At 48.5% G+C, this 25,039-nt stretch overlaps 10 protein-coding genes and 1 long non-coding RNA gene across 14 annotated transcripts; 7 read left to right on the forward strand and 4 right to left on the reverse strand.

Annotated features, from left to right (window-relative positions):
• Nucleotides 1–10: 10 nt before the first annotated feature.
• On the forward strand, nucleotides 11–886 carry LOC136189348 (mpv17-like protein 2). Its single transcript, XM_065977285.1, has 4 exons — nucleotides 11–414; nucleotides 480–556; nucleotides 608–637; nucleotides 719–886. The coding sequence occupies exons 1-4, from the start codon at nucleotides 69–71 to the stop codon at nucleotides 821–823; spliced, it is 558 nt and encodes a 185-aa protein (XP_065833357.1). The 5' UTR covers nucleotides 11–68; the 3' UTR covers nucleotides 824–886.
• Nucleotides 846–1,431, reverse strand: LOC136189350 (multiple coagulation factor deficiency protein 2 homolog). Its single transcript, XM_065977287.1, has 2 exons — nucleotides 1,321–1,431; nucleotides 846–1,260 (listed from the first exon to the last, which is right to left on the reverse strand). Exons 1-2 carry the CDS (start codon nucleotides 1,416–1,418, stop codon nucleotides 927–929), a joined length of 432 nt encoding a protein of 143 aa, XP_065833359.1. The 5' UTR covers nucleotides 1,419–1,431; the 3' UTR covers nucleotides 846–926.
• Nucleotides 1,167–10,445, forward strand: LOC136189329 (autophagy-related protein 2 homolog B-like). Its single transcript, XM_065977254.1, has 34 exons — nucleotides 1,167–2,637; nucleotides 2,694–2,865; nucleotides 2,939–2,987; nucleotides 3,039–3,145; nucleotides 3,203–3,305; nucleotides 3,360–3,762; nucleotides 3,828–3,921; nucleotides 3,971–4,652; nucleotides 4,700–4,874; nucleotides 4,923–5,021; nucleotides 5,076–5,282; nucleotides 5,338–5,587; nucleotides 5,636–5,723; nucleotides 5,773–5,929; nucleotides 5,982–6,234; nucleotides 6,285–6,475; nucleotides 6,542–6,913; nucleotides 6,971–7,051; nucleotides 7,101–7,207; nucleotides 7,260–7,352; nucleotides 7,407–7,477; nucleotides 7,534–7,595; nucleotides 7,658–7,855; nucleotides 7,905–8,138; nucleotides 8,192–8,269; nucleotides 8,328–8,585; nucleotides 8,636–8,809; nucleotides 8,859–9,015; nucleotides 9,076–9,287; nucleotides 9,339–9,427; nucleotides 9,483–9,601; nucleotides 9,652–9,806; nucleotides 9,868–10,014; nucleotides 10,073–10,445. Exons 1-34 carry the CDS (start codon nucleotides 2,464–2,466, stop codon nucleotides 10,304–10,306), a joined length of 6,045 nt encoding a protein of 2,014 aa, XP_065833326.1. The 5' UTR covers nucleotides 1,167–2,463; the 3' UTR covers nucleotides 10,307–10,445.
• A 31-nt stretch (nucleotides 10,446–10,476) lies between these two features.
• Nucleotides 10,477–12,714, forward strand: LOC136189338 (actin-related protein 10-like). The gene is made up of 15 exons (XM_065977269.1): nucleotides 10,477–10,584; nucleotides 10,644–10,716; nucleotides 10,770–10,858; nucleotides 10,907–11,015; nucleotides 11,064–11,170; nucleotides 11,248–11,316; nucleotides 11,374–11,438; nucleotides 11,484–11,519; nucleotides 11,565–11,631; nucleotides 11,683–11,710; nucleotides 11,762–11,838; nucleotides 11,895–11,982; nucleotides 12,030–12,106; nucleotides 12,165–12,289; nucleotides 12,345–12,714. The coding sequence occupies exons 1-15, from the start codon at nucleotides 10,493–10,495 to the stop codon at nucleotides 12,635–12,637; spliced, it is 1,395 nt and encodes a 464-aa protein (XP_065833341.1). The 5' UTR covers nucleotides 10,477–10,492; the 3' UTR covers nucleotides 12,638–12,714.
• An 11-nt stretch (nucleotides 12,715–12,725) lies between these two features.
• LOC136189341 (5'-3' exonuclease PLD3-like) lies at nucleotides 12,726–14,449 on the forward strand. Of its 2 annotated transcripts, none has more exons than XM_065977275.1 (8): nucleotides 12,726–12,835; nucleotides 12,890–13,070; nucleotides 13,125–13,382; nucleotides 13,428–13,628; nucleotides 13,688–13,827; nucleotides 13,885–14,067; nucleotides 14,113–14,215; nucleotides 14,267–14,449. In XM_065977275.1, the coding sequence occupies exons 1-7, from the start codon at nucleotides 12,750–12,752 to the stop codon at nucleotides 14,171–14,173; spliced, it is 1,110 nt and encodes a 369-aa protein (XP_065833347.1). In that variant the 5' UTR covers nucleotides 12,726–12,749; the 3' UTR covers nucleotides 14,174–14,215; nucleotides 14,267–14,449. The 2 variants fall into 2 exon arrangements, with proteins under 2 accessions (XP_065833347.1, XP_065833346.1); XM_065977274.1 differs by having other exon boundaries at nucleotides 13,885–14,059.
• Nucleotides 14,450–14,469: 20 nt separating this feature from the next.
• LOC136189337 (myosin heavy chain, non-muscle-like) lies at nucleotides 14,470–17,929 on the forward strand. Its single transcript, XM_065977268.1, has 22 exons — nucleotides 14,470–14,667; nucleotides 14,773–14,891; nucleotides 14,944–15,005; nucleotides 15,062–15,137; nucleotides 15,186–15,273; nucleotides 15,334–15,404; nucleotides 15,462–15,505; nucleotides 15,565–15,608; nucleotides 15,666–15,716; nucleotides 15,770–15,853; nucleotides 15,914–15,955; nucleotides 16,008–16,067; nucleotides 16,122–16,177; nucleotides 16,234–16,342; nucleotides 16,404–16,574; nucleotides 16,629–16,718; nucleotides 16,781–16,869; nucleotides 16,923–16,960; nucleotides 17,018–17,081; nucleotides 17,140–17,229; nucleotides 17,280–17,324; nucleotides 17,382–17,929. Exons 1-22 carry the CDS (start codon nucleotides 14,542–14,544, stop codon nucleotides 17,581–17,583), a joined length of 1,821 nt encoding a protein of 606 aa, XP_065833340.1. The 5' UTR covers nucleotides 14,470–14,541; the 3' UTR covers nucleotides 17,584–17,929.
• On the reverse strand, nucleotides 17,581–21,012 carry LOC136189332 (DNA replication licensing factor mcm5-like). The gene is made up of 19 exons (XM_065977262.1): nucleotides 20,808–21,012; nucleotides 20,623–20,749; nucleotides 20,446–20,574; nucleotides 20,225–20,397; nucleotides 20,084–20,162; nucleotides 19,954–20,030; nucleotides 19,816–19,900; nucleotides 19,548–19,752; nucleotides 19,443–19,491; nucleotides 19,278–19,389; nucleotides 19,156–19,224; nucleotides 18,959–19,099; nucleotides 18,804–18,896; nucleotides 18,649–18,732; nucleotides 18,478–18,596; nucleotides 18,287–18,415; nucleotides 18,088–18,230; nucleotides 17,902–18,029; nucleotides 17,581–17,843 (listed from the first exon to the last, which is right to left on the reverse strand). Exons 1-19 carry the CDS (start codon nucleotides 20,972–20,974, stop codon nucleotides 17,742–17,744), a joined length of 2,211 nt encoding a protein of 736 aa, XP_065833334.1. The 5' UTR covers nucleotides 20,975–21,012; the 3' UTR covers nucleotides 17,581–17,741.
• LOC136189352 (uncharacterized) lies at nucleotides 18,787–22,223 on the forward strand. Of its 3 annotated transcripts, none has more exons than XR_010670377.1 (7): nucleotides 18,787–19,110; nucleotides 19,158–19,285; nucleotides 19,334–19,449; nucleotides 19,517–19,791; nucleotides 19,850–19,916; nucleotides 20,429–20,978; nucleotides 22,087–22,223. It is a non-coding gene; the product is annotated as an uncharacterized lncRNA (long non-coding RNA). The 3 variants fall into 3 exon arrangements; XR_010670378.1 differs by lacking the exon at nucleotides 22,087–22,223 and adding an exon at nucleotides 21,295–21,524; XR_010670376.1 differs by lacking the exons at nucleotides 20,429–20,978; nucleotides 22,087–22,223 and adding an exon at nucleotides 19,968–20,188.
• On the reverse strand, nucleotides 21,094–22,658 carry LOC136189343 (dynein axonemal assembly factor 10-like). The gene is made up of 9 exons (XM_065977278.1): nucleotides 22,436–22,658; nucleotides 22,281–22,381; nucleotides 22,098–22,228; nucleotides 21,947–22,048; nucleotides 21,766–21,881; nucleotides 21,582–21,716; nucleotides 21,432–21,529; nucleotides 21,250–21,382; nucleotides 21,094–21,194 (listed from the first exon to the last, which is right to left on the reverse strand). Exons 1-9 carry the CDS (start codon nucleotides 22,616–22,618, stop codon nucleotides 21,117–21,119), a joined length of 1,077 nt encoding a protein of 358 aa, XP_065833350.1. The 5' UTR covers nucleotides 22,619–22,658; the 3' UTR covers nucleotides 21,094–21,116.
• LOC136189344 (malate dehydrogenase, cytoplasmic-like) lies at nucleotides 22,565–24,165 on the forward strand. Its single transcript, XM_065977279.1, has 8 exons — nucleotides 22,565–22,700; nucleotides 22,748–22,846; nucleotides 22,896–22,992; nucleotides 23,055–23,230; nucleotides 23,282–23,404; nucleotides 23,464–23,631; nucleotides 23,690–23,803; nucleotides 23,863–24,165. Exons 1-8 carry the CDS (start codon nucleotides 22,659–22,661, stop codon nucleotides 24,079–24,081), a joined length of 1,038 nt encoding a protein of 345 aa, XP_065833351.1. The 5' UTR covers nucleotides 22,565–22,658; the 3' UTR covers nucleotides 24,082–24,165.
• Nucleotides 24,077–24,988, reverse strand: LOC136189349 (small ribosomal subunit protein uS10m-like). Its single transcript, XM_065977286.1, has 6 exons — nucleotides 24,854–24,988; nucleotides 24,746–24,801; nucleotides 24,613–24,701; nucleotides 24,450–24,558; nucleotides 24,306–24,395; nucleotides 24,077–24,249 (listed from the first exon to the last, which is right to left on the reverse strand). Exons 1-6 carry the CDS (start codon nucleotides 24,963–24,965, stop codon nucleotides 24,163–24,165), a joined length of 543 nt encoding a protein of 180 aa, XP_065833358.1. The 5' UTR covers nucleotides 24,966–24,988; the 3' UTR covers nucleotides 24,077–24,162.
• Nucleotides 24,989–25,039: the final 51 nt, after the last annotated feature.

Consider the following 25,039-nt stretch of genomic DNA (forward strand, 5'->3'; position numbering starts at 1 on the left):
CGCTAGAGCGAGCCGATGGACATGGACATACTCATGGACATAGGCACCAGTGCGTTCCTGAACGATCCATGCACCTGGGCACGTCGTCGTTCATGATTCGCCGACTCGTCAACGCCGGCCGACATTTCAACGCCGTCTTCAAGTCGCACGGCCTCGCAGCGAACGTAACGACGTCGTTTCTTCTCATGGGCGTCGGAGATTGGATTGCGCAGCGAATCGAACGACGCCCTCGAACCGACTGGACGCGAACGGCCCGAATGGCGTGCATGGGCTTCGTTTTCGGCCCGATGAATCACTACTGGTACAAACTTCTCGGCGAGCGATTCGTCGGCCAAACGTGGACGACTGTCGCCAAAAAAGTCCTTTGCGATCAGCTCTTCTACGGCCCGCTCGTCATCTGCACGTTCTACGTTTGTGAGCGACGCTGTTTTTCTTTTTTTTTGAAGATAAACGATTGATTGATTGATTCATTCATAAAGCTATGCCTCTCGTCGAGGGTCAAGGCATCAAAGACGGCGTCGACGAAGTGAAGCGTAAATTTCTTCCCACGTACAAGGTCGGTGTGTGTGTCGTAGATACGCGTGCACCCATGTATGGGTCTCTTTAGGCTGATTGGACGGTTTGGCCAGCAGTTCAGGTATAGAATGTCACAATAGGATTGTGTGACATCCCATCTGTCTAGATATCCATAGCGGCCAATTTTTCTTTGTTTTTTTAGGTTTTGAATTTTCGATTTATTCCGCAGCATCTTCAGGCGCTTTTCGTCAATTTTGTGACTCTCGGCTGGGATACCTATCTCTCCTACATGAAATTTTCCAGATGACTGATCTCGACTATAGCGAAAGTCAGGTGTGCACAATTTTATTTGAATAAATGTCGGATCAAATTTTCTGTAAAAAACGACCCGGTTAGTCAAAAAATCATTTTCACTGATCTAGATTCTGCGCGCGACGAAATTCCGAGTAAGAAACGTAACCATCGCCGTCCAAGTCCTCCTGCTCGAGAACCTGATCGACCATGTTGGAAATGTCCTCTTCGGATACGTCCGGGACTTCCGAGCGAACATCTCCTTGACTTTCGTCCTTTCCGTCGTTGTCGATGTGCGTATCGAAGTGCGTAAGAGCGGCGGTTAATTCGATGCCGTCGAGCATGTCGTTCTTGTCGTAGTCGTGGAGTTTGAAATAGTGAAACTGCAGCTCTTCGGCCGACATTTGCGACGGATCGGCGTCGCTCAGCTCTTTCAAGTGATCGTGTATGTGCCTAGAAGCGATAAAAAGAATAGCGGGGGGGGCCCCCCTTTCCGATAGTCGAGACGCTCACTCTTTGTTATGAGTTCGACCGCCCTCGTGAAGTGGATCGGACGAAGAGGTTAGTCCTAGCAGCAAGGAGAATGCAAGCAGAAGCATCGAGGTCCACATGGAGTCGGTAATATCAACGCGAGGGCGAGATCTCAGCAAAAAAGTCAACGACGTCACGAATCTAATAATGAGAGAGAAACGCCAGACGTTCCAATTTCGATTTCGATTTCTAAGGCTACGCAAAGACACAAGACAGCACAGCAAACAGAGAGACAAAGAGAGAGAAGTCGTCAATGGGAGAAAAAAATAGTTTTAGAAATAACGGATACTGTCAGCGCGGGTCGTGCGAATCCATCCTACGTAGTTTCGCTCAGCGGCTTGTACTGATTCGATCCTTGCTTTTTGGTATAGATCACAGCAATTAGAATGACGAGAAGAGCAGTCAGAACGGCCGTCACTGGGATCGCAATACCGAGCTTCGTCTTGCACGAACAGTTCTCTTGAGGCGAGGGAGTGCGGTGATGGGGAGTGCGGTGATGGGGAGAAGTGGTGTGATGCGATGTCGCAGTCGGTTTTTTGTGCGCCGGTGTAACCGTTCCGTTTCCACTCGTATTGGTGGGTGTTAGTGTTCCATTCGACGTACTAGTAGGCAGTGTTCCATTCGTAGGCACCGCCGTCGCATTGGTAGTCGTCGTCGCTGCAGGCTTCGTCGTCGGCGCGGGCTTCGTTGTCGTAACCTTCGTCGTCGGCGTTGTTGGGGCGGCCGTCGTTGGAACTTTCGTCGTCGGAGGCTTCGTCGACGGAACTTTCGTCGTTGGAGGATTCGTTGTTGGAACTTTCGTCGTTGGGGGATTCGTCGTTGGAACTTTCGTCGTTGGGGGATTCGTCGTTGGAACTTTCGTCGTCGTCGGCACTTTCGTCATCGGGACGGCCGTCGTCGGCTTCTTGGGGGCGGGAGTTTTCTTCGTAGCTTCGCAGTTCAGCGAGAGTGTCAAAAAGACGAAGAGGAACACCGTGATCGTTCTCATTTCCTGGAGCTCTCTAGGCTGTACTCACTTTCACCTCGTGTTTGCTCGAGTGTGCGTACTGTCGCTTAGGTCCAAACTACGTCATTTTATTCGGGCTATAGTAAACGCCCGGACAATTTGCGATTTTGCTCCAACAAATGGCTTGGCTACCGTCCCTCCCGTTCGCGGATTCGATCAAGAAGCGAGCCTGTCGCTTTTTAGTGAACCAATACTTGGGCAAGTTCCTCGAAGAGAAAATCCAAGTCAATCAGCTCCAAGTCGACGTGTGGGATGGCAAAGGAACAGTCAAAGACGTTCGACTCGACGTAGAAGTACGTCGAAGACACGCTCGTACTACGCTCCCACCGATTCTTTACCCGCTTTCCAGGCGCTGAACAGCGAACTCGAGAATTATCACGCCCCCATTCAAGTGAAGTCCGGCTCCATCAAACGAATCGTCGTCAACGTTCCCTGGAAGGCCGTGCTAAAGGACAGCATCAGCTTGAATCTCGAAGGATTGGAACTGATTGTCGTTTTGAAAAATCGTCAAGACGCCGGCGGTAATTTAAATTAATTAATTAAACATGTGTGATTTCCTAAACGAGACTTTGTGCGTGTGTGTTTTCTTCTTAGGACTGTCCAGTATGGCTGCTTCCTATGCGCAGGATCCAATGGCAACGAGGTCTCATTTTTCCCCCTAAAATCATTGAATTAATTTAATTCGTTTTTGCAGTCTTAAAATTGCCGAAGATTGTCTGAAGGACGACGAGGAAACGGAGGAGAACGTCCCGGGTAAGTCCTTCGAAGGCGTCGAGCTTCTGGCGAGAGCAATCGATTCAGGCACGTAAAGGATCGTCTCCGCGTCAATTTTCTAATAAAATTCTTGTTGTTTTTTAGTTGTTTCAAAGGTCAAAGTGTCTCTCTCCGACGCCCGGATTCGCGTGGAACACGAACGATCCGGCGGCGATAGCGGAATTGCCGTCGAATTATTTCTAAAGAGGCATGGATAAAAATCATTATTTAATTAATTAATTAATTAATTAATTAATTTTAGACTTGAGTACTCTGACATTACGAAGCAACGCGGCGGCGGCGGCGGCGGCGGCGACGGCGACGGCGAGAGTTTGAGCGCACCCGACGACCTATCTGATCTTGGCGATGAAACCGGTCTGCCTTCGACGGCGGGCGCCGCCTCGTTCGCCGTCAAACAGCTGAACTTATCCGGCGTCACGCTCAATTTGGACGAGTTCTCCCGATTGGAGACATTCAGCATGGCTACCGGATCGACGACGGCGCGGAAATCCCAACGCGTATCGGTGGAATCGAGCGCCGACTGGAATGCATTTCTTGGCGACGGCAATGATAAGACGGTGACTCATCCGTCGCAGATGGCGTTGTGCAGCCGAGACTTGAGAGTGACGGTAAAGCTGAAACAAGCCGAGGTACTTGGCCCAAAGGTAAGATAAGACCATAATAATAAGTTCTATGCATACAAAAGGCGGCATCTCCTTTTTCTTTCTAGTTGGACTTGGAATGCTTTCTGGGATCCGTGCATTTTTTTCTAACGCCTATTCAACTACAGCTTCTACTCGAATTTGGAAAGGGACTAGCAGCCGGTTAGTAAAACGCGTCTTCTCCTATCTTTCTTTTAACGCTCGTCTTTAGAATCATCGACGACGACGAGCTCGTCGGCGCCGCCGACGTCGCGCTCTCGGCCCATGGCTCGTCACGATCACGAATACGTCGACAGACAGCGTCAGGCGAAACGCGAAGCAAAGCGTCAGTTTCAACGCGAAGAGGAAAAACGTCAACAGAATCGTCGCGCCGATCCGTGGTCGGTCAGCACGGACAGTGCGACGCTCGAAGAAACGTTCAAATCCGTATCGAGTCATCAGACGATGAGCGAGGAGTTTTTTTCGCTCGGCGTTTCGAAGGAGCCGGAATCGTCACTTCCTTCGCTCGGTCAGCCGCCCGGCGACAATTGGGAGAGCGTGCCGATTGACAGCGGCGGCGGAGGGCGACGGTTTTACGCGGACGGTAGCGTTCGCTCGGGCGGCGGCGGATCGTTTCAAAGCGTCAACGACGTTCCGGGGACGTACGGTTCGTCGGTCGATCCCGAGAGCGACGATTGCGTCGACGATGACGCTCACTATTCAATCAGTCTCGGCACGTTGACGGTGACGTTGCTGGAGAGCAATTTGCACGGCAGTCCGCTCGAGAGTCCGACGCAGGAAGCGGCGGCCGCTTTCTTTCGGCGTCTATCCGCCGTCTTGGACGACTTCGACGGAGCGATGGCGGGTGTCGGGCGAGAGACGCTCGCTTCTATGTGTCAAGCCGATCATCTGAGGTGATTTTATAGGAAAAAATGGGATTCTTCTTTACTATTATCTCTAGATTGTCCTTGAGTCCTTTTAAGTTGGATGCTGTCATGCAGAAATCGACGAGGTGCGAGTATTCGCATGTCGACATTTCCATCGGCAACGGCGAACTGTGGGAATCGTTGTACGGCGACACGCAAATCGTCGCCGACGTCGACGGCGGCCAACTGAAGCCCGTCGGAGTAGCAAAGGTACAATAACGATATTTCTCTTCATTGTTTGACGAGAACGGTATCTAGCTACTTACTTTGGCCGCGCCGGACGATATTGAATCAAAGCAATCTGCAAGTTTGAAAGTGTCTATGAAGACTACAGAACGATTGTCCGGTCAGAGTTCGGTGAGCGAGTGATGTCTATAGCAACCGCCAACTTAATATTTTTTTTATATAAAGTCTTCGGGCCAGCACGAACTTCATCTTCCCAAAACGAACGTCAACATCAGCTTAGGCAAAGTGGCCGTCGAATTAAACGTGACTCTTGTCGATCGACTCAGCGACGTGTTTGAGACGAATCCGACGCCGGCGTCGATGGATCAATTCTCCATGAATCAGGCAGCCAAGTACTCGCTCTATTACTCGTCCAATCCGTCGGCAAGCATGGTAGGGAAAAAAATCATTAAATAAATAATTATTTGACCAATTTTCGTTTGTGTAGGCTTTTCGTAAAGTGATTGATGACGATGTTCCCGCCTCTGCGACCCGATATTATGTGCTCGACTGCCATTGTCCCTTTCTGCTTGCCACAGTCAAATTTCCGCGATTGGACAAGCTGGGACCGCCTCAATATCGCCAGTCGTTGCGCGATCAGAAACTCGACTTGGAGTTTCTCGACGTTCAAGTGAGAACCGATGGAAGTACGACGGACAAAAGCTCGGCCGTCGAAGTGAAATTTAAAGAAATGCAAGGTAAGCCGTTAGGCGCGAAAAGAGACTAAATTGACGTCATAACCAAAGGCTTCTACTGGATGGCGGACAGCTGTGAGCGCGAACATTGCATTACTGTGACGTACGCTGAAAATGAAGCAGTTGTCAAGTGGCCCAGGTAACGTAGAACACTTGCGCTTGTTTTATTTATTTTATTTCTCTTTTAGAGTTGAGTTGACTTTCCAACCGACGGCTGCAATTCGTTCCGAACTTGACGTCAGTCCAACTCCGGACGATTCCCCGCTGACGTCCATCGCGGACGAGTTCGTGAGAAAGCAACCGTCGCCGTTTTCCGCCAAAAAAGTCATCTATAAAGACGAACAGGTTCAAAAGAAAGTCTCGTTTTTTTTTAACTGGCGACGATTTTTTCTTTCAGTTGCTTCTACCTGGATCCGTTCAGGAAGTAAAGGACTTTGAGACGCGAGTCGTCGCTCGAACGGTCGTTGACGCGTCGCTGCCTCTCGTCAAAATTCACTTGCCCAGCAAGCGATTCTACGAGGACATTTACAATCGAATCTGTACCGACTTGTTGCTGTGGGAGCCGCACGTCGGCAAACCGGTCAATCCGCATCTTTACGGCTCGAATTCGGGCGCCGCCGGCTTTCGTCTTTGCCAATCAAATTTTCAAGGTACAGGGCGAGATCATATTTATTTATTTCTACATCGAATATTTCTTTAGGTTACGACGACGACGACGACGACGACATTACGTCGGAGGACGACAGTTTTCTCTCGGCGAAAGCCGAACTTTACACGTCGTCGCCAGCGGGGGCGGTCAAATCGTCAACGAAGCGAAGGGGCAAGCAGAGCGCCTTTTCTCTCAACGTAAACGTCGGTCGAGCGCAAGCGACGCTCATGACATCAGCAGGCGTAATCAAACCCAAACTCCCCTCCGTAAAACATATCGAGTCTTTTTTTTCCTTTTTCTCGTCGTAGACGTCCGAAGACAAGCCGCCGTCGCCCGAAAAACTGATTCACATCAGTTCGGTCAAATCGAAAACGGACGATCGACAGGGAGAAATTCTCGTCGACGTCGACAATCTTCATCTCTTTACCGTTACCGGTTACCAGGGCGACGACGGGCTTCAGTACGTCGTCGTTCAAGCGAATAAGTTCGGCGTTCGTCACGCCGGCGTCGTCGACCCGCTGGCGACTAAACCCGTATCAGCTGTCGGATTTTCGCCGTCGGCCGCGTCGGCTCTTCTAGCGACGATCGATCGACTGGAGTCGAATCGGGACGATGAGGATTCGCCGCCGATGCTTAGCGTGGCGATGAAGATTACGTCGGATGTGGCTGCTAATAGCCAGGCGGGTTACACTGGCGCAAAGACAAAGAGAATGTCTTATTTAATTTTTATTAATCAGGAGTGTCAAATAGCGATTTCGGTCAATCAAGCGCTGATTCATCATCGGATGTTACCGCCGGAACAAACGTGGATTACACAAGTGAGAATTATTACGACGGGACTAATTAAATTGGGATTTTTATTATTAGATTGCCGACTTTTTTGCCGCAGTCAATGACGACGTTCCTGGCTACGTTCCGCCGACGACAGTGACGTCGCTCTGCTTTCACCTGACAGACTGCGTGATAGACTACAGGTCAAAAGTTTCCAAAAAATACATAGATTTTAAAAGTTAATAGCATTTCCAGACCCAAGTACCTACGATGGCAGACGGCCGTGGGGATAGGATCGTGCAGCGTTTCGAGCAACATGGTGTACAAAAGCACGCAGACCGTATTCCGGTAACGACGCCGAAATTTTACGTCTTAGCAGGACGAGATCGGTCGGGAATTTAGGGTTATTGTCAACACGGCTGAACTGTACATGTCCGAAAAACAACGAGAAGGCGTCATCAATTTAAAAAAGAGTACGTACAGCGTAATTCTACGACAAGTGCCTTCGCAATTTTTTTTCTTGACTTAGATTACGTCTGCGTTGGCGATTTGGAGTCATTTGACGTTCTCCTTAAAACGAGAGAAGATCCGGTAGGAATTCGGGACGAGAAAAGGACTTTAGTAGTAGTAGTGACGACGTTTTTCTTTTCCAGTCGCGTCCGTACCTTCTCTTGGAGGCGACCAATAATCGAGTGGACGTTCGAACGTGTCCCGATTCGTGCGTCGCGTTGCGCGACCTTCTCGTCTACGTCGCCTCGAACGCCGATCTCGATCCGGCCCTCGCGATTTCTCTACAACAACAAGGACAATCTTCTAGCGCCGCCGAAACGACTCAAAAGCGACCTGACAACGTAGGTGTCCACTAGGAAAAAATAATCAATTTTGTCTAACTTTGCGCAGGAGTCAGAGTGGCTCGCTGACGACAATCCGCTGGAGGAGAGCGATCCCTCGTTGGCTAGCGCTTTGAGCGAACGAAACGCGACGACGACAACGGACTCGTCGGACGACGAAGACGCGCTCATTCGCTCGACTGCCGGCTCCGCTTTTTCGTCGACGACGTCTCGCGTGACAGCGGCAGACGACGACTTGCTCGTCGATTTTGACGTCGTCGATTTGCCGGGAAGGAAAAGCGCGGTACTGTCGTCGATCGATTTATTGATTTATTGATTTTTTCTTTTCTCTCTCAGGGTCAGAGAAGCGTTGCCATTTGCAATTTGGAACCAGACGAAACGTTTACAATAGTCGAGGAGCATTTCTCTATTCCAGTAAGTTCTTGGAGGTGCACTGGGCTTTAATTGAATTTTTGTTCTTTTCTGCTATTAGAAAGGTCGCTCGGATTTGCTGAATCCGCCTCGCGGATATCCCGATTCGATCGTCACATATTTGCTGGGAGACATGACGATCGTCTGGCATCTCTACGGCGGCAACGATTTTGCCGTGACGTCGACGAAGAAGTCGTCTCCGCCGCAAACGGTTCGTCGAGCGCCGAGAAGAGCCGCCGCGAGCAAAAACACCAATTGGAAACATAAAGGAGGCGTTGCGCGCGATGAAACGCGTCTTATCGAGCTTCAACTAAGCAAGGTTGGCTGGTACTAGTCCTACGAAAATCGTAGTCTTTCATTTTCTTCTAGATTCGAGTGCGGTACGACGGTTATCCTTCCGACGGCGAAAGTGACAAGGCAACGAGACTCGCCGCTCTAATCGGCAATATCGAAATTCGCGATCGACTTGCGACGTCGAAAATCGACAAATTTCTTTACCAATACGTATCGGAAGCGAGACCGCGTCAGTCCCGTTCGAACATGGTGAGAGAAACTCGATATTCGCTCGTGTAACTACGACGTCGTTGTGTAGGTGACCGTTAAATTAGTCGTCAATAAACCGAACCCAGATACAGGCGACACGGCGATTCGTCTTCACGTGGGCGTCATGCCCATGCGTCTCAATGTCGATCAGGACGCGTTGACGTTCATTCACGATTTCTACACGCAGGTTTCGACCGCAGCGCCGGGTAAGCGCGCGAAAGAAAACCTCGAAACTCCGTTGACTTTTTTTTGAAATTAAATTTTAGCTATTTGTGTGTCAGAAAGTTGGAGTCCGACTCGCTCCGAAACTTTTCCTTCTCCCCTGCAGCCCGTTTCGGTCGCCGGCACGCCTCCGAGTCAGTCGACGGCGGCTCCGTCGTCTTCTCCCGACGGCACTTTGGTTTTCACGTCGTTCACGTTCTATCCCGACCTGCCGATACGAGTCGACTATCACGGCAAATCGGTTGACTTGGAACAAGTATGTCATTCGTAGAGAAAAGAATCAGTATATCCACATCTCTACGTATAGGGAGCTGTCGCCGGCTTGGCTAAGGTTTTCGGCCTTCTCGGCGTCAAAGACTCTGAAATCGTCCTGAAACGACTCTCTTGCACAAAAGGGTGAGGTTTATTAATGGTTGAGAGATTTAGAGCACTAAAGTTTCTACATTTTTAGCCTTCGAGGAACTGCGAGTTTGTTGGATTACGCGTCATCGGAATGGCAATCGGACATCGTCACTCAGTGGGCGGAAATAGTCGGCGGGATCGGTCCGTTGAGCTCTCTCAAACAACTTGGTAAAAGCGCTTTTTGACCTGTGTGTAGTCTCGCCATTGATTTTTTTCAGCGCGGGGTGTCGTCGATCTCTTTTGGCTTCCTATCGAACAGTATCGCAAGGACGGTCGAATCGTGCGCGGTCTCCAAAAGGGTGCGAGCTCGTTTGGAACGTCGACGGCAATGGCAACCGTAGAACTCGTCAACAGACTCCTCCAAACAGTGCAGGTGCTGCGCCAGTGATTTCCGTCACCACGGTAATTGAATCTTGTTTTTTTCTTTTGTTCAGTCGGCAGCTGAAGTCGCTCACGACTTTGTCAGCCCATCCAATCAGGCGGAGAAGCGTCAAGCGTCCTCCGATCAAAAGAAACGCTACGGTCGCCAGCCGGCCGACATACGAGACGGCGTCAGCAAGGCCTACGACACCGTGGCAGATGTAATATCGCTTGGACGTCTTTTTTTATCAGCGGTAGTCGGTTATTGGACGCTTTTAGGGCTTGTCGGATACGGCTGCGAGGATTTATCAGACGGCGCAGGAAGAGGGGGAAAAGGGGGGCTATACGGCCGCCGTTGCCGGCGTTTTACGTCACTTGCCAGGCGTTGCCGTTCAGCCGTTTATACTTGCTACCGAAGCAACGACCAATGTACTCGGAGGCGTGCGAAATCATTTTAATCCCGACGCCAAACGAGAAGCGGACGACAAGTGGCGTACGGAGCGAAATGGGTAAGGTGTCACAGTGACTACTTACGCTTGGTACACGTATATTTTTATTATTGGGCTTAGTTTAGGCAATGATTATTAGTTTCTATAAAAAAGAGACGGTTAGCTAAGTTGCTAATGTTAATTTGATGAGATGTGCGCATGAATTCTTTTGCAGTTTTCGCGCGGCGTTGCTTTCCCATCCCGGATTAGAATGACGTCTGCTAAAGCCGCACTCGAATCTCTCGCAATAGGAACCGAAAAACGGATTGCCGTTGTGCTAGAAATAGGAAGCGCATACACGAGGTATCTACGACGTGTTATTGGGCGACCGAGGCCCCTTATTGGGTGCTCTCGCACTGCAGATGCGGTTTTGCCGGCGAAAGTTGCCCGCGCCACATCGTGGCGACAAAAGTGCGACGCTACATGACAGATAAGGTGAGCAAAAACTCAGATATTCATCTCAAACCGACTCGGGAGGGGGGGAAAAGATTGTGAGCGTTTTTTCCGACGAATTTCTCAAAAATCCGACCGACCTCTACGACGTCCTAATCGACTTCATCGAATTCATCTACTTCAAGTATGTCAACAGTACGTTCCCTCTCATTTTCGTTAACAATTCTTCCAGATGTCTTTTGGTGAATCCTAAAGATCGTCGTGTCGTCATTGTCGAGCCTCTAGTCTGGCCGGACATCGTGCGACAGACTTTGGCGCGAGTTCTTTTTGAGCACTATTATGTAGGGAGGGATATAGGCGCGGCTCGTTTATTACGTTTTATTGCTTAGGTTCCCTCTCTCTTATTCTATCCGAGTCCTTTTGCCGCTCTGCTGCCCCTGGGCGTTTCTACCGCTTTGGTTGTTGATTGTGGCTATGCAGAGACATCTGTTCTACCCATATCCTTTTTGCTTGTGTGTGGGTTGGTCCAAGATCCCGACCTCTTCTTATTTTGACCTTAATTCGCTTACTTTACGTTTATGAAGGATATGGTATAATCAAAGGGTGGGATGCAATTCGTTTGGCAGGCAAGACGTTGCATGGGTATGTAAGACAAAACGGCCTATTATTGCAAAGCGTGGAGACACTATATCATATTAGAGAGATTGAGCATTTTCTTCGTGAGCACGCTACTGTGACGGATGGACAGGACGAAAAGCGATATGGTAAGAATTCGCAGCAGTGTACAAGTTATCACGTTCTGTGTGTAGGTGGCGTGTCCGAGGATGTGTTAGAGGACATCAAAGGTTGACCACTTTTTGCAATGTCTAATTTCTATGAATATTTTGCAGCTCGGACGTGTTTTCTTGGCGACACCTTGATATCATCTCAATATCAAGCTTTGTCTGATGTTCTGGGGTACAGTACAGTAATAATGAGGTGTATACGTTTCTTATTTCCTTTCTAAAGTGATTCTGAAAGTCGCGCCGAAGAAAAGGCAATACTGTTCTATTGCTTTTCGTTATTTTATCATTTTTTTTCTGCACAGCCCAAGCGTCTAGTTCCTCCCAATGTCGACTACCCACTCGACGGCATTTCTACTCTCGTCATTCCCGGAATACTCAGGCATGCATCCAGCGCATCAAGAGACCAGATTAAACATAATAATCTCCCCTCCTTAGAGATCAAGCACCAGAAGTTCTATTCAAACCAAACGACGACGGCGAGGGCGAATCAATAGTGACAACCATCCTCGACTCAATACGAAAGGTCGGCCTTTAAAACCAAGCTTCGAATCCTCCATAATTTTATCATAGTGTCCAATGGATACTCGCCGAGCTCTATCCAACAACATAGTGGTCGTAGGCGGCACAGCCATGCTCCCAGGATTTTTGTAAGAAATCCACAATCTTTATTGGGGAATAGTAGGCCTACACTAGTGTTTTCTCTAGGGCGCGGCTTCAATTGGAACTGAGTGACGTAGCGAAAAACGAAAAGTATAGCAAACTATTACCAGGTGCCGACTTTCTATTCCACGAACTCTCTGTTCCCGCTAACGTCGCCTGTTGGGTCGGAGGTAACCTCGACAGTTTTTTTTTCTTGGCGCACTTGGAGCACTTTTTTTTACTTAGGAGCGATACTGGCCTCCTTGGATAGTCTTCCGGAGAATTCCCTTTCTCGAGCCAGATTCCTCGAGACGAATCGTTTGCCCGATTGGACGTCGTGCGATCCCGAAGCGCGTCAAGTTCGTCCGGAAAAGATCTCTCTTGCGACCGCTCTGAGACGTCTTTCGGCGACTCCCAAACCCCGGAAAACGTCGGGGGGAAGGCGAGCTAGCGCTTCTGACGCCGTTGGCGCGAGTACGCCGGCGAGTTCGCGTTTGAGAACGGTTTCTCCGGTTTCGGAAGACAAGAACGAAAGTTGAATGTGCTGTGATTTTGAATTTATCGTATACAGATGCTCGCTGAGCGAACTAGACACTTTGAATCGACAGAGAACAGATCTGCGCATGCGTTTTCCAGATAGACTTCTAAACCATGAGGAAAATTTCGCTTTGTGCTCTGTTGCACGTACTCCTTCTCTTCATCAATTGTTACTGCGAAGTAGTAGAAGACAACTGCAGGTAGAAGCGACCGCGTCGACGTCATGAAGTCGTTTTTCTCGCGATTGTGTCCAGCATGCAGCTCGTCGAGAGCATTCCGGAGAATCTCACCTTTTCGCCTGGCTCGCCGACTCACTTGTCGACGTACAATGCGTGGAGATATCTCATCGAAAGTGCCCGAGCAACGATTGACATCGGCTCGTTCTATTGGACACTTCGGGGAACGCCAGCCAATCAGGACCCGACCGATTGCGAGGTAAAATCAAATTATCGAATTAATTAATTATGTTAGGATAATCGCACATTGCAGGGTGAGTCAATATTCCGTGCTTTGATGGACGTTGGTTCGTCCGAAAAGGTGAAGGTTCGCATTGTTCAGTCGGAACCGTCTTCGGAATTCCCCAATAATGATACGGCTGCGCTTGCGGCGTCCGGCGCCGCTCAAGTGCGCAGTCTCAATCTGGAACGCCTTGTCGGAGGCGGAGTGCTGCACACGAAATTTTGGATTGTCGATTCGAAGCATTTCTACATCGGCAGTGCCAATTTCGACTGGAGATCTCTCACGCAGGCACGAAGAAAAAAAGGGGGCTTCATTTACTAATTATCTTCGCAGGTAAAAGAGATGGGGATAATGGCGTTGGACTGTAGTTGCTTGGCTGGTCAACTGAGCAAAGCTTTTGAAATGTATTGGAGCGTCGCTCTTCCGAATGCCACTATTCCGTCCGCGTGGCCACCGGCAGTCGATACGCAATTCAACGTTCATTCGCCACTATGCCTTCAAATTAACGAGACATCGTCGTTGGCCACTTTTGGAGTAGAGATTAATTATTTGGCCCTCTCTATTCATTTTTATTTATATTTAATCCGAGATAGATTGATCCGCCTGAGTTTGTCGCTCGTGGCTGGTCATCCGACTTGGACGTCATACTTCACGTTATTGACTCGGCCACAACGCAGATCAACGTTGCCGTAATGGATTATTTTCCAACGACTCTTTACGATGATCCCAATACGTGAGTGAGCAAGTGTTGTAGCCGATTCTCGATGTCAGGATTTTTGCTTGTTTTTAGGTATTGGCCAATCATCGACGACGCTCTTCGTCGCGCGGCGTTTAATCGAGGCGTACGCGTGCGTCTCCTGGCAAGCCGTTGGAATCACACGTTTCCAGACATGTTCAATTATTTGCGTTCTCTCGCCGCGCTGAACGGAACGACCAATGAGAATCACGCTGTTCACGTAGAAGCGGTAAGAAAGTACGTGCTTGTCTTTTCTCTCTTTTTTTTGGACAGAAATTCTAGGGTCTATTCACTGTTCCTTCTTATACGGAAAGACAGGCAAAGATTCCCTTTGGACGAGTGAATCACAACAAGTATATGGTTACAGACAATGCCGCATACGTTGGTTAGTCTGAAAAAAATTTTCTTGAAAAGCACCTTATATTTGATTTGCCAGGCACTTCCAATTGGTCTGGTGATTATTTTATTGACACAGGTGGCGTCGGTCTGGTCGTCAATCAGACGGGAACAGCAAGCGATGATCTTATTCAAGAGCAGCTCTTAGCTGTATTCAATCGAGACTGGAACTCTGCATTTACCACGATTCTTTAGGTGCACGTATAAATTTTCGGCCACGTGACGAGTAGGTGTACTGCGCGCGGCCACTGCGCGCGCTGCCCCTGTAACCCCCAGTGATTCGCTCTTTCTCTCTCGGGCGCGCGTGCAGCTTCGATGGCAGCCGACGAACAGAAAGTCATTGAGAATATTCTCGCCAACTGCGGCCAACCGGAGACGGGTCGAATTCGCGTATCGAGCGTCGTGGATTATCTTCGCTCCCTCGCCGTCGAAATCAGCGAAGTGAGCCGCGGGGGACCCCTTCGACTTTAGGCGCGTACAAATAGTCGCCCGTACGCGCCTAGTCGCTCGACAGGGGCGCCGTAAATCCAAGAATCGCGCGTGTAGGAGAACTTGGACGCGCTGTCCGTGCTGTTGGACCCGAAACGGATCGATCTCGACGTCGACGAAGACGAGTTTCGAGCGAAGGCATCCGCCTGGATTCGGGACATTCAGGAACAGGCGCGGTAATTTGCAGAAACGGGTGCCGGAGGGAAAAGGGGCAAAAAATATTTGCAGAGGCGTCGATGACGTCAGCGACGAAGACAGAGGCAACGCGAGTCTGAATCAAGCCGATTTGTGTAGGAATAGAAATAGTGTTTATATAGTCAATCATTTTTTGGGGGGGTACGCGTAGTCGCAAATTGGTCAGCTATTAGTGCTGATAGCATTGAGGGATATGGCGGGGAGACTTCGTCGATTTCAAAGAGTTGGTACGTCCGACTTCACAAGTGTTGCCCAAATAAAACAACCATTGAAAGGGATTATTCTGAGCTGTTGGGTAATGTCACTGAAATGAAGAGGCACATTGAGAAGTTGCAAAGTGATAAGAAAAAATTGCAAGATCAGGTACACAGCGTAGTTGTGTGTATGTACAGTATGTATGTATAAGGCAACTCGTTGTTTCAGCTGAGTCAAGTGGAAGATGCCAACATTCAACTCTCTGTGGAATTGGAGGGTGCAAAGCGTCATTCGAGAACGTGGGTCTTTTTTTTTCTTGAAGGGGGAGTGAAAAGGGATTTCTCTAAACATTTTAGTGTGGAATCTGAGATGAAATTGAAAAAAGGGGAATTGGATCACTGTAAACAATGGAGAAAGAAAATTATTTATTATGAGGACTATTTTCTTTATATATAAAAGATGAGAAAACACTGGACGATTTGTCAAAAGAAAGAAATCAATTGGTACCCTTTATTGTAGACGAAGCTATTGGCACTGTATAAATAAGATTGCTTCTATAGGAAAAGAAAAACCAGGCTCTTGAAGCAAACCTGGCAGACATTCAAGATCAGGTCAGGGAAGACAAGAGACGGCGACGTTGCATCACGTACGGGGTATTTATTAGTTGAAAGAAAAAGCGCGATGCATGGAGACGTTGGAAGATGAACACAGAAGACTTTGCGAAGAAATGGAAGCCCAAACGAGCCAAGTTGGCGACAGAGACTATAAAAAGAAAGAATGAGTTTATTGAGGCGTTTTTCCTCTGAAGCGTTTTGAAGACGGAGACAGCGGCTCGGCGTCACTCGATCAGGTAAGGACGGAGGCACGTGACGGGACGAAAGATGATGATTCTCTTTCCTCAGTCTATTGGAAGCGTCGATGAACTCCTTCGAATTGTTCAGCAATTGAAGTCGGAAAATCAGGCAAGATCATTTTTAAAAAATTTGATTAGGAATTTGACGTCTTTTTGTGTGCAGCTACTCTTGCGGGACAAGAACGAACTCGAACGAAGTCTGATTCACGTCAATGAAAGGTATATACATTCCTACATATCTAATAAACGCGGTTGTCATGGGGATGGTTGCCAAGGTTAAAGGTGTCAGAAGAAGAAAAGTCGCTTCTTCCCAATCCCGTCTTTACGAGCACTCCCTCGCGATTGTCGTCGTCGCCACGTCGCCGTCGCCGTCATCGTCTTGAGGTCTTGTGTGACGTCACACGCGCACGCACACAATTCGGGTCATCCTAAATTCCCCATTTAGGACGACGACAACGACGACGACGACGAAGGTGAGGAGGAAATCGAGGTGGACGGGCCCGTCATTAGCGGCGATTTTTCTTCTCAATGTGCCGCCGCCGGTGGCGGCGGCGAAACGTCGCTTCATCCGCTCACGTCTTCGTTTGATCAATTCACCGTGATTGCGTCACAGGCGGTCAATTTCTTTTTTCGAAAAAAATCGTTCATTTTTTTTGACGTTTTACGACAGAAAGCCCAGTCGCATCAGAGAACGGAACGGGCTTTGCAGCTCGTCTCCGAATTGTCTTCTTTAGATCCGTCGCGAAATCATTCGTCTGAGGTTAGTTAGCTCGGCTGAGAGAGAGAGAGAGACGTTTCCGCAACTACGGAACGAATGCCTAGGTTGTCAAGACCGAATTAGAAGAAGACGAAATATCATTTAGGAGAAAGCTCGAGCATTTTGTTAAGTCGAAAGAACGGACTGTAGAAAAGTACGTCGCCGTAGAATCGCTCCGTAATTTGTCTCATTGTCTCAATTGCGTAGACTTAAAAAGATGCACGCGAAAGTAGAGAGACTAACAGGTAACGCCAGCGGAGAACGGCGGATTGCGATTGTTTCATTGCGTTTTCGGTTCGCAGAAGAAAAGCAGGAATTGACGCAGAAATTGGAAGACGCCCGAAACGCGGCGCCTCCAGACGTTCCGTCAGTACAAAAAAATCAATAAAAAATGCCTATAGGAGAGCGGTTTCTCTCTTTTTAGCGAACTGGAACATTCGTTCAGAGAACGCATCGGCAATCTCTCCGAAACGGTCACTTTGTTTCAAACCAAAATCGAGCGACTATCGAAAAGGTAAATATTTTAATTGATTCAATTCGCCTTGTCGAACCGCGTGCCGCTAGCGTCCGAAGTCGAAAAGAATCCTCGGACGCCTCGACGAATCCAAGGTAAGCTCGCGCGCGTCAGACGAGAGCGTATTCGCGCACTTTCACGACGACCTCTAGTACTCTGACTGCGACGACCCCGCTTCGCGCTCGCGACTCGCGCTCGTGCGCGCAGACCTTTTTCCTCTGGGCGATTTTTCTCCTGTTGGCCGTCTTCGCTTTCTTCGCGCTATCCGCCGTCGATCGCTTCCCGTCGACGGCGTCGCAGTGCATGCCGCTGCCGAGAGGCTTCCTGTCCAAGGGCGGAAAGACGCCGCAATGAGAGAAGAAACATTCTAATAATTCGAAAAGAAAAATCACGCGACTACTGCCCTCCTTTATCTATGCACCAAACGAAGAGACCAATGATAGTAAACAAATCTACGAGAGACAGAGAGAAAAAAAGCTTTGTCTTGTCCTTCCCCCTCCTTCCTTTCTCCTTCATCGAATGCGAAATAGTACTTTTCGTTGCATCCGATGCTGAAGCTCGCCTCGTCTCAGCATAATCTGAATCACTTTCGTCACAGCCGCTTCGGAGTATTTCTGCACAGAACGTCGTTTTTTTGTCAAGGGTACTGTGATCGTTTTTTTGTTCACTGACCTGACGCAAGAAGTCCTGTATGATTCTCTGTTCGGACACCTGCGAACCGATAGGAAATCGCTGTTTGAGTTGTCTCTCGACGCGCCGAATTTCCTCCTGATCTTCGGCGGGACTGAACCCCTCGACGCCTATTAATCATATAACCTTTAAATTAATTTATTGAATTTTAGTTTTGACTTGACTGACCCGATAGTGCGCCGGTCGCCGCCGCTTCCAACGTGGACACTTGAAATAGACGAAGAGCTTCGTCGACGTGCGCTTCCGTTGCGAATGGACTCAACGTCAATTTTGCAAGTGACTCAGCAATGCGTATAATCGCCTCGAGCTGCCTGTAAGAGGAATTCGTCCTCCTGGCCACGCTCTCGTGTTCTTCTTCTCAGCTTACCTCACTGTGATGGGTATGGTGATCTTTTTTCCCGTGGCGCGTTCGTGTTCGCGAGCTCCGCCGCGCATCAAAACGTACCGATTCTGAAGTTTGTCGGCGGCGTGAGGCGACAGTCTCGGTCCGCATTTACTGTAAAAAATCAAAAATCAATGAAACTCTCTTCTTGATTATATGCGGTAGGCATGACGTACTTTCTACAATACGCGATGTATTTCTTTAGAAAACTCATACTGAGCTCCGTCTCGGCGCTCGACTCGGTCTCAGTTTCCGGTGCGTTGAGATGCACTCTCATCACGTGTTTAGCGAGAGTCTGTGGCTCACAAATATCGAATTTCTGTAAAGGGGGAGAGAAAACGACGTACGGCGTCTTTTTCTTGGTCGTGGTGATCCTTGATGATGAAAATCATATCGAATCGAGACAAAATAGTCGGCATGAAGTCAAGATTCTACGCACGTAAGGAAGAGTTCAAAACTTTTTTCTTAGGGGAGGGGGGGGGGGGGGGGGGAATTTTCTAACCTGCTCTCCTTTTGTGTCGTCCCAACGACCGAAGACGGAATTGGCGGCCGCCAGGACGGAGCATCGCGAATTGAGAGTCGTCGTGATGCCCGCCTAATGAAAAGAAAATGTCCACGTATCCCATTGGTGTGGTGTTTCTCTCTGTATTAGCTTACCTTTGCTATTGATATCGTTTGCTGTTCCATGGCCTCGTGAATGGCCACTCGATCGTCTTCTCTCATCTTGTCAAACTCGTCTATGCAAACGACGCCTCCGTCAGCCAAAACCATGGCACCGCCTTCCATGATAAAATTCCTCTGTGCGCACAGTAAATAAATAGACAAACGAAAAAAATAATACTTCATTGTTTTACAGATAGAGGATCTCGCATCACGGAAGCGGTCAGACCGGCGGCACTGCTTCCTTTTCCCGACGTATAAACCTTGAGAGAGAAAAAATCAATTCACCGTATTTATCTCATTACTTATTACCAACCCCAACAGGTGACGCCTTTTCAACAAACTTGAGCAGCTGACTCTTTGCCGTTCCAGGATCGCCGAGTAGCAGCAAATTGATATCGCCACGTCGAGTCAATCCATCCGGCAGTCTTATTCAAACGACGTTAGAAAAATCAGAACACCCCAACATCATCACGTTCACCTCTTCCGTGAGCCGCCAAACAATAAGCAAACAATGGCCTTCTTGATATCTAATTAATTATTGTATATTACTAGATCCTTGGGGACGTTCTCTCTAAATTCTTGCCTTCTCCTCCATATATGGAAGGGGCTATGCTGTTGGCTAGGGTCTCATAGACGTTGGGATCGGCGGCGAGTCTTCGAAATTCCGCTTCTTCTTGGGGCGTATAGGAAGCCTCTTTCGTTCTGCCGGCTCCTTCCGTTTCGACGAAGATCCCGACGGTGCGCAAATAAGGATGACGAATTCCGACAGCAATTTTGTCCCGTCCACCCTGAGAGGAAGAAGACGATGATGCAATGGACGAATAGGCGTGCGTTTATCTCGCGTCTTTTACTCGAGGTTTGAGACCGGTTTTTTTTATGGAATAGACACCCGTCACGGTGACTCGATTGCCGGGGACGACTTTGTCGACCAAATATCTGGCGCAGAAACAAGGTATTCGTTAATTATTTATTATTCTATAATATTATACCTGTCGACGTAAAGTTGCATGTGGCGAGGGATTTCCCCAGTCGGTACGGAATCTGGGCTCTCTTGTAATTTCAATACCTGACAACAAATCTTTAAAATGGCAAAAGGGAGACCATCCCACGCATCCCAACCTGAAAATCGACACATTTACATTTGTCTGGAACAATGTAGAAGGGATCCATGGGACATTTAGGCCGACCAGCCTGTTCCCTATAATAGAATTTATTTTATTATTATTATTATTTCCTTTCTCCCTCCCCCCGTTGTTCTACGTGTTGCATTTTCTCGGCAACGCGTATCCTTCCAAACCCGGCTTGACAGCAATATTAGGCAGAAAATTTTTGCAACTTCGACATTGAAGTGTCAGTGAGATAGCCTTTGATCGAATCGACGAGGCGCTAATGATAATTCCCGTTATTTTCACGAGCTTTGCCATGTGTTCGGACTAAACACATATATTGATTAGTGACTTTTAGATTTTTCTCTCTGGCACCTTGAGCTCCCGGATATTTCGGCTCATCGCCTCCGAATGCAAAATGACTTGAATGTCTCGGAGTTCTTCGTCGCCCTCCGGCCGAGGTTTCGTCACGTCGTCGGCGACTTCGCGAGCAGCCAATTCGAACTGGAAAAAGGAATCGTCGTTGCAAACGCGATTGCGAGTTTTCCTTACGAGAGGAAGATATTCGGTCGGCTGCTTCGAAAGCTTGTCCGCGAGCTCTTCGTCAAAGTTTCCGACGTCATTCATACCGACGTCGAGCCAAAATCGACCGAGATTGTAGTGTCGTCTTAGCTGATCGCTGAAAAGGGGCCCCCACTCGTTCGTCGAAACGAACAGATTGTCTCGCTACTTCTTACCGGTATTTGTACGTGTGGCGATCGTCGGTGAAGTTGCGAATGAAGTCGCCGAAGCGCTGCTGATCCTGCGTGCGTCTTCGCGTCACGCTATCTCCGTCGTCCGGCGCCTCGGATCCAAAGGGATCGCTGAAGAAGACGCCAGGATCGTCGAAACCGGGCTCGACCATTTTGGTAAGAGTCACGTGCAAAACGGGGTGCTTTCGCGCGGTTTACGGGATACGGGCGAGCGATTCGGGGCGCCATTGGGTCTCTTGTATCACGTGCGATGTCATCCCGCGCCAAACTCTAAGAAGACCCGTACATTGTAATTTAGTATATGTTCTTTAGTTGAGTAACGATTAGAATTCGAAATGACTGATCAAACGAGGTGCAAACACTTAGTCCCTCCTAAAGAAAAGCAAAATTAGTTGGTTTGAGCGTAGAGCAGCAAAAAAAACTTGACCTTTTCTGAATTCCAGTCAAAACTTGCAATCGGTTGCGTTGATAGGGTGACGTTTTGCAGCAAATCAAGAGACCCAACAACTCCCATTGGAATTCCTTCGCTGTCTTTTGTCTCTCGTTTACCGGGATACGTGCTGTAAGAATGTATAAACATTATTACCAAAAAAGGTTTTTTTCTCTTACTATTTCCATAAGTTCACTGAGCCGTTGCCTCCCGTTGTCATAAAAACGTCCCGATTTTGGGGAAGATGTTTGACGCACCAAATAGTGGATTTGTGGGCCTATAGATAGTTTATAAGAACCTCTCCTACCTACAAAGCACACGTCCAAAACCTTTTGATCTAACGACGGAAATCCGTCCTTTGGATGTTGCAAATGAACGTCAAATACGTGAAATTTGGCTTCAAGCGTTGCAACGAGAAGCTTGTTCATTTTGATGTCCTTGCGATCAAATTCCAGCCCACAAATCTATCATCAGATTTGTCGCGACTTTTAGAAAAAAAGATATTCCCCGTACCCCATTCTTTAGATTCTTTTCCCACCGAACAGACATGGTGCGCAAGTCAAACATCTTCAGATCCCCATTGTCGTAGCCAGCGCAAACATACCGCTCGCTGTCATCATGCGAATTTCCTAATAATAAAATAATACTGTATAAAGCGCTCACATCTATGAGCGCTTTATTATCGTTGCTGCACCAAATGCTACTGTCCAGCAGTCTCTACGCGCCTTTCCTTCAGCTGGTTCCATGTTTGCTACGGGTACATCCTTTTGCCTAACATCCCACACTTTGACACTCCCTATGTATTATTAATCTACTTTATGTGTGTTTTCGTAGGATGATTCTACCGTCTCGACTTCCGGTTACAATTTCAGGCGCTCCGCCGCCAATTCCAAGACCTCCGCAACCGTCGATTGTATTAATTATTTCCGAATGAGCTTTTGTATTGTAAACAGGTAAATCAAGTCTTTCTAAATCCCTAAGTGATACTTTTATTATATCCTAGATTTAAATTTAGTCGCTCTTCGCACCACGTCATCAATTCCCCATTGAAATCACCCGTTGCCAGGTGACGCTCTTGCAAGGACGTGGCGCCGAATGTTCCGCATTTGAATGCCGAACGCTTTTCAACCTGACAGAGAGCGGCGTTAGATACTCCGTGAAAACGACTAGTGACTCTTCCTGCCTCGGCGAGCAGCTTCACGTCTCCTTTCGACATCTCGTAGACGTGCAAAGCGCCCGTATTTCGCGGATGCGAGCCCAAGACGACGAAACGCGCGCTGCACGGTATCCAGCGCGCGTCGAATAGGGTGAACGGCAACGATTTGTGCACGTGCGTGACGATTTGAGGCTTATCGAGTCCCGCCATCGACGCAGAGCTTTGGTACGATCGGTACGATCACACCCGTATGATTTGTTTCCCGGTTTCACGTGACAAGCGCGTGCACATGGTGAGTCTTTCGCTCAACAAAACACTCGCTTTACGTTTACTGCACAGGCTGAACCTCTTCGAGTTTGTATCACTGGAGCTGCCGGACAAATCGGCTACTCTGTCCTCCTATCCGTTGCAAATGGAGACGTTTTCGGCAAGGATCAGGTAAGAGTCGATCTTTCCCATGTTGCTGCTCAATGCGAACACGCGCTAGCCGATCGTGCTCCTACTTCTCGATATTGAACCGATGATGACAGCTCTCGGTGGAGTGGTTATGGAGCTCCAAGACTGCGCTCTACCGCTGCTTCGAGGTGCGTTTTCGCCGCGTGTGGGGGGCCCCCTCCTCTTTTCAACTCGTTTTCCCTTCGTTCAGATGTCGTAGCGACGCACGATCCGTACGTGTCGTTCAAGGACGCCGACGTGGCGATTCTCGTCGGATCGATGCCGCGACGCGAGGGAATGCTGCGAAAAGACCTTCTCAAGGCGAACGCCGGCATTTTTTCGACCCAAGGCAAAGCATTGAACGAAGTGGCGAAAAAGACGGTCAAGGTACACCCGTGAATGAATGAAATGAAAAAGCCGGCGTGACAGTTTTTATAGGTTCTAGTCGTCGGCAATCCGGCCAATACGAACTGCTTGATCGCACTGAAAAATGCGCCCTCTATTCCCGTCGCCAATTTCACGTGTTTGACGCGTCTCGATCATAACAGAGCTCAAGCTCAGGCACGTTCATTTTTCTCTCTCATTCCTTCCATTTGTTATGGAATGCTTTGCGTTTTTAGGTGGCAGCTCGTTGCGGAGTGCGCGTCGATAAAGTGCACAACGTCATCATTTGGGGAAATCATTCCAGCACGCAATACCCAGACGTCAGTCACGGTCAGCTCGAAGGCGGACAGAAGATTTCTGACGCCGTCAAAGACGACGCTTGGCTCCACGGCGACTTTATAACGGTAGAATGGAGAGAGAGAAAAAAATCCTAATAGAAGAACTATAGTCTTATCTTCTTAGACAATACAAAAAAGAGGCGCTGCTGTGATTGCTGCACGAAAACTGAGCAGTGCCCTATCTGCAGCCAAGGCGATATGCGATCACATGCGTGACTGGTGGTTTGGAACGCAACCGGTATGATATAGTGCTCAGGGTCCCCTTCTAAGCTTCATCATCATCATCATCATAAATAGGGCCAATGGGTTTCTATGGGTGTCCTGTCTACCGGTTCTCACTACGGCATTCCCGAGGGGCTCATCTACTCGGTTCCCGTACAAATTTCCAACAAGACGTGGACTGTTGTCGACGGGCTCGAAATTAGCGAATTTTCTCGCGAGAAAATGAAGGCGACCGCCGACGAGCTGGTCGAGGAACGCGACGCGGCGCTCGTCTTTTTGCCGAGCAAGCAATGAACGAAGGAAAAGTGTCTCTGAACGCCGCGATTCAATGTATTTGTGTCATTGCCTAATTGTTACAGTAAAATGTTATTCGTTTTATTTTCCTTTCTTTTTTGCTGCTGCGTCCTTTTTCTGCCGTTTCAGTAGTTCGGACAGGACGGGCGGCGGCGCTTCAAGGGCTTCCTAGAAGGACTTTCCCAGTCAATTTTGCAAATGCACTATCTAATCGGATCCTCAACCTGGTAAACGTGCATGTTTACACCAGCTGGAAGATTTCTTTGCAGATACTCAAGAAAGACGTCTGCTGATACTCCAGTAATATTCTTTATCTATATTTATCCAGGAGGGAATGCCGTGCAAAGCAACGTGCAGTCAATTCGAACCTGAAGCATTCGTGAGTGCGTTCTGAGCTCGTATTGTACTCGATGTTTTTTGAATATGAAGGACGATTTTAATAGGGTAAATTTCTTTGTCTGCGTGGGCAGGGAAATCCTGAAGACGAAACGGGTAAGACTATAATGGGTATCGGTTTTTTTGCTGACTCACTTTCCAGAAATGTCTACATCTAGTAATTTCGCTGCTTTTGTTGCGAAATGAACGTAGGAGTCCAGAACGGCAAAATCGTGTCCTTTCACCTGTAAAATTTGCATTCAATAGGTAAATTTTTGCTGTTGGGTACCTTGATGGCAATTCGCTTGTACAACTTTTTCTTCGAGTCATCCAGAATTTTAGAATCTAGATTTTCTGTCTAGAGGAGTAACTGAGACGCGGACGTCGTCTGTTCTACCTGCTGTTGTCGTCGGTAGAGCGCTCGACAAGCGAAGGACAGCGATCTGCTGTGATTGACCTCGAAGCAGACCAGCAAAGCCTACTCTGCAGCAGTTCGCGAGGCGGATCATTGCGCATGCTCAAAGGAAGCAGAACTGGGAGTTTCTTTCCTGTTATTCGCATTGCGCAGCAAGCTCGGCTTCGG

Source organism: Oscarella lobularis, chromosome 7 (assembly GCF_947507565.1).
Source record: "Oscarella lobularis chromosome 7, ooOscLobu1.1, whole genome shotgun sequence".
Taxonomy (NCBI): domain Eukaryota; kingdom Metazoa; phylum Porifera; class Homoscleromorpha; order Homosclerophorida; family Oscarellidae; genus Oscarella; species Oscarella lobularis.